Consider the following 2500-nt stretch of genomic DNA (forward strand, 5'->3'; position numbering starts at 1 on the left):
ATGTTCAGGTGTAACACAAAGCAGAGCTGGAGGTCATGCGTGAACACGCACGCCGTCATGGGATGCGTGAACACGCACGCCGTCATGCGATGCGTGAACACGCACGCCGTCATGCGATGCGTGAACACGCACGCCGTCATGCGATGCGTGAACACGCACGCCGTCATGGGATGCGTGAACACGCACGCCGTCATGCGATGCGTGAACACGCACGCCGTCATGGGATGCGTGAACACGCACGCCGTCATGGGATGCGTGAACACGCACGCCGTCATGGGATGCGTGAACACGCACGCCGTCATGGGATGCGTGAACACGCACGCCGTCATGGGATGCGTGAACACGCACGCCGTCATGCGATGCGTGAACACGCACGCCGTCATGCGATGCGTGAACACGCACGCCGTCATGCGATGCGTGAACACGCACGCCGTCATGGGATGCGTGAACACGCACGCCGTCATGCGATGCGTGAACACGCACGCCGTCATGCGATGCGTGAACACGCACGCCGTCATGTGATTATTATTAAGGTCCATGTCAGATTGAAGACGTGTGAACACGCTGTCAGACAGATATCTGACCTTTGCAGCCTGCGACTCTCTCAGGTAATATTTGAGCAGGTCGGCGAGCTTCAGGTCTTCGTCTGCTGCAACTCGAGATTCGATCTTCTGTGAGACAAAGAGAAGCTGATGAGCTGAGAACGTAAACACACAGCAGACCATCAGAGATCACGCTCACCCTCGTTTTCTCAAACAGCTCAGACACTTTCAGAAAGAACCTGGAACAGAATAAACAGGAAGCATTTCAAGAACAGGAAGTGATGACATCACAGTCAGCTGATTGGTCTCATTACAAACAGGTGTGCGTACTTGCAGACGTCTGTGGAGTCCTGCGTGCCCAACGTGTAAAGAGACGAGGCGATTCTGTTGATGTCGTCTGCAGCATCTGAGCCCAAAAACACACGTAACATTTCAGAACATTACCCATAATGCACCTGTGCAGGGTGACTCGAACCTCCTCCACACTCTGTCTTATGACTCACTTTTGTGCGAGCGGATCATTCTGTCAGATTTAGCCGAGGCGTCTTTGACTCGGTTGTGATATTCTAACAGAAACGTCTTCTCATGCTCGAAGAAGTCGTCCACGTCCTGAAAAACAAACAAACAGGAAATGCTACAAATACACGTTTCAGAGAAGAAGAAACATAGGAGCTTAAAACTCAGGTGTTTGTCACCTTGACTCCAGCCACCAGGACACCATCAGCTGACTTCACCACGTTTTTAAAGAAATCCTCCAACTTCTCCTTCTTGTTCTTCCCTCTGACACTCAGCTGAGACAGCAAGGGTCAGAGGTCAATAAACAGCAACAACAACAACAGCAGCAGGGTTCAAGTTCACAGCTTACAGGTAACAGGTATGACTGGAAACATTACTGTGAGTGTGAGGAGACTGCAGGTGTGTGAGGAGACTAAAGGAGTGTGAGGAGACTAAAGGTGTGTGAGGAGACTAAAGGAGTGTGAGGAGACTAAAGGTGTGTGAGGAGACTAAAGGTGTGTGAGGAGACTGCAGGTGTGTGAGGAGACTAAAGGAGTGTGAGGAGACTAAAGGTGTGTGAGGAGACTAAAGGAGTGTGAGGAGACTAAAGGTGTGTGAGGAGACTAAAGGAGTGTGAGGAGACTAAAGGTGTGTGAGGAGACTAAAGGTGTGTGAGGAGACTAAAGGAGACTAAAGGTATGTGAGGAGACTAAAGGAGTGTGAGGAGACTAAAGGTGTGTGAGGAGACTAAAGGAGACTAAAGGTATGTGAGGAGACTAAAGGAGACTAAAGGTATGTGAGGAGACTAAAGGAGTGTGAGGAGACTAAAGGTATGTGAGGAGACTAAAGGAGACTAAAGGTATGTGAGGAGACTAAAGGAGTGTGAGGAGACTAAAGGTGTGTGAGGAGACTAAAGGAGTGTGAGGAGACTAAAGGAGTGTGAGGAGACTAAAGGAGTGTGAGGAGACTAAAGGAGTGTGAGGAGACTAAAGGTGTGTGAGGAGACTAAAGGAGTGTGAGGAGACTAAAGGTGTGTGAGGAGACTAAAGGAGTGTGAGGAGACTAAAGGTGTGTGAGGAGACTAAAGGTGTGTGAGGAGACTAAAGGAGTGTGAGGAGACTAAAGGAGTGTGAGGAGACTAAAGGTGTGTGAGGAGACTAAAGGAGTGTGAGGAGACTAAAGGAGTGTGAGGAGACTAAAGGAGTGTGAGGAGACTAAAGGAGTGTGAGGAGACTAAAGGTGTGTGAGGAGACTAAAGGAGTGTGAGGAGACTAAAGGTGTGTGAGGAGACTAAAGGAGACTAAAGGTGTGTGAGGAGACTAAAGGTGTGTGAGGAGACTAAAGGAGACTAAAGGTGTGTGAGGAGACTAAAGGAGTGTGAGGAGACTAAAGGAGACTAAAGGAGTGTGAGGAGACTAAAGGAGACTAAAGGAGTGTGAGGAGACTAAAGGAGACTAAAGGAG

General features: G+C 49.6%; 1 protein-coding gene across 1 annotated transcript in view; it reads right to left on the reverse strand.

Moving 5' to 3' along the window:
* Positions 1-2500, reverse strand: part of snx6 (sorting nexin 6) — a 16492-nt gene that overhangs the window by 4387 nt on the left and 9605 nt on the right. The window contains exons 7-11 of the mRNA XM_079373066.1: positions 1238-1333; positions 1046-1151; positions 873-948; positions 742-781; positions 585-671 (exon numbers count right to left, since the gene is read on the reverse strand). Of these exons, the coding sequence (XP_079229192.1) occupies positions 585-671; positions 742-781; positions 873-948; positions 1046-1151; positions 1238-1333 (405 nt within the window). The remainder of the gene's footprint in view (positions 1-584; positions 672-741; positions 782-872; positions 949-1045; positions 1152-1237; positions 1334-2500) is intronic.

This window comes from Symphodus melops, assembly GCF_947650265.1.
Source record: "Symphodus melops genome assembly, contig: scaffold_114, whole genome shotgun sequence".
NCBI classification, from domain to species: domain Eukaryota; kingdom Metazoa; phylum Chordata; class Actinopteri; order Labriformes; family Labridae; genus Symphodus; species Symphodus melops.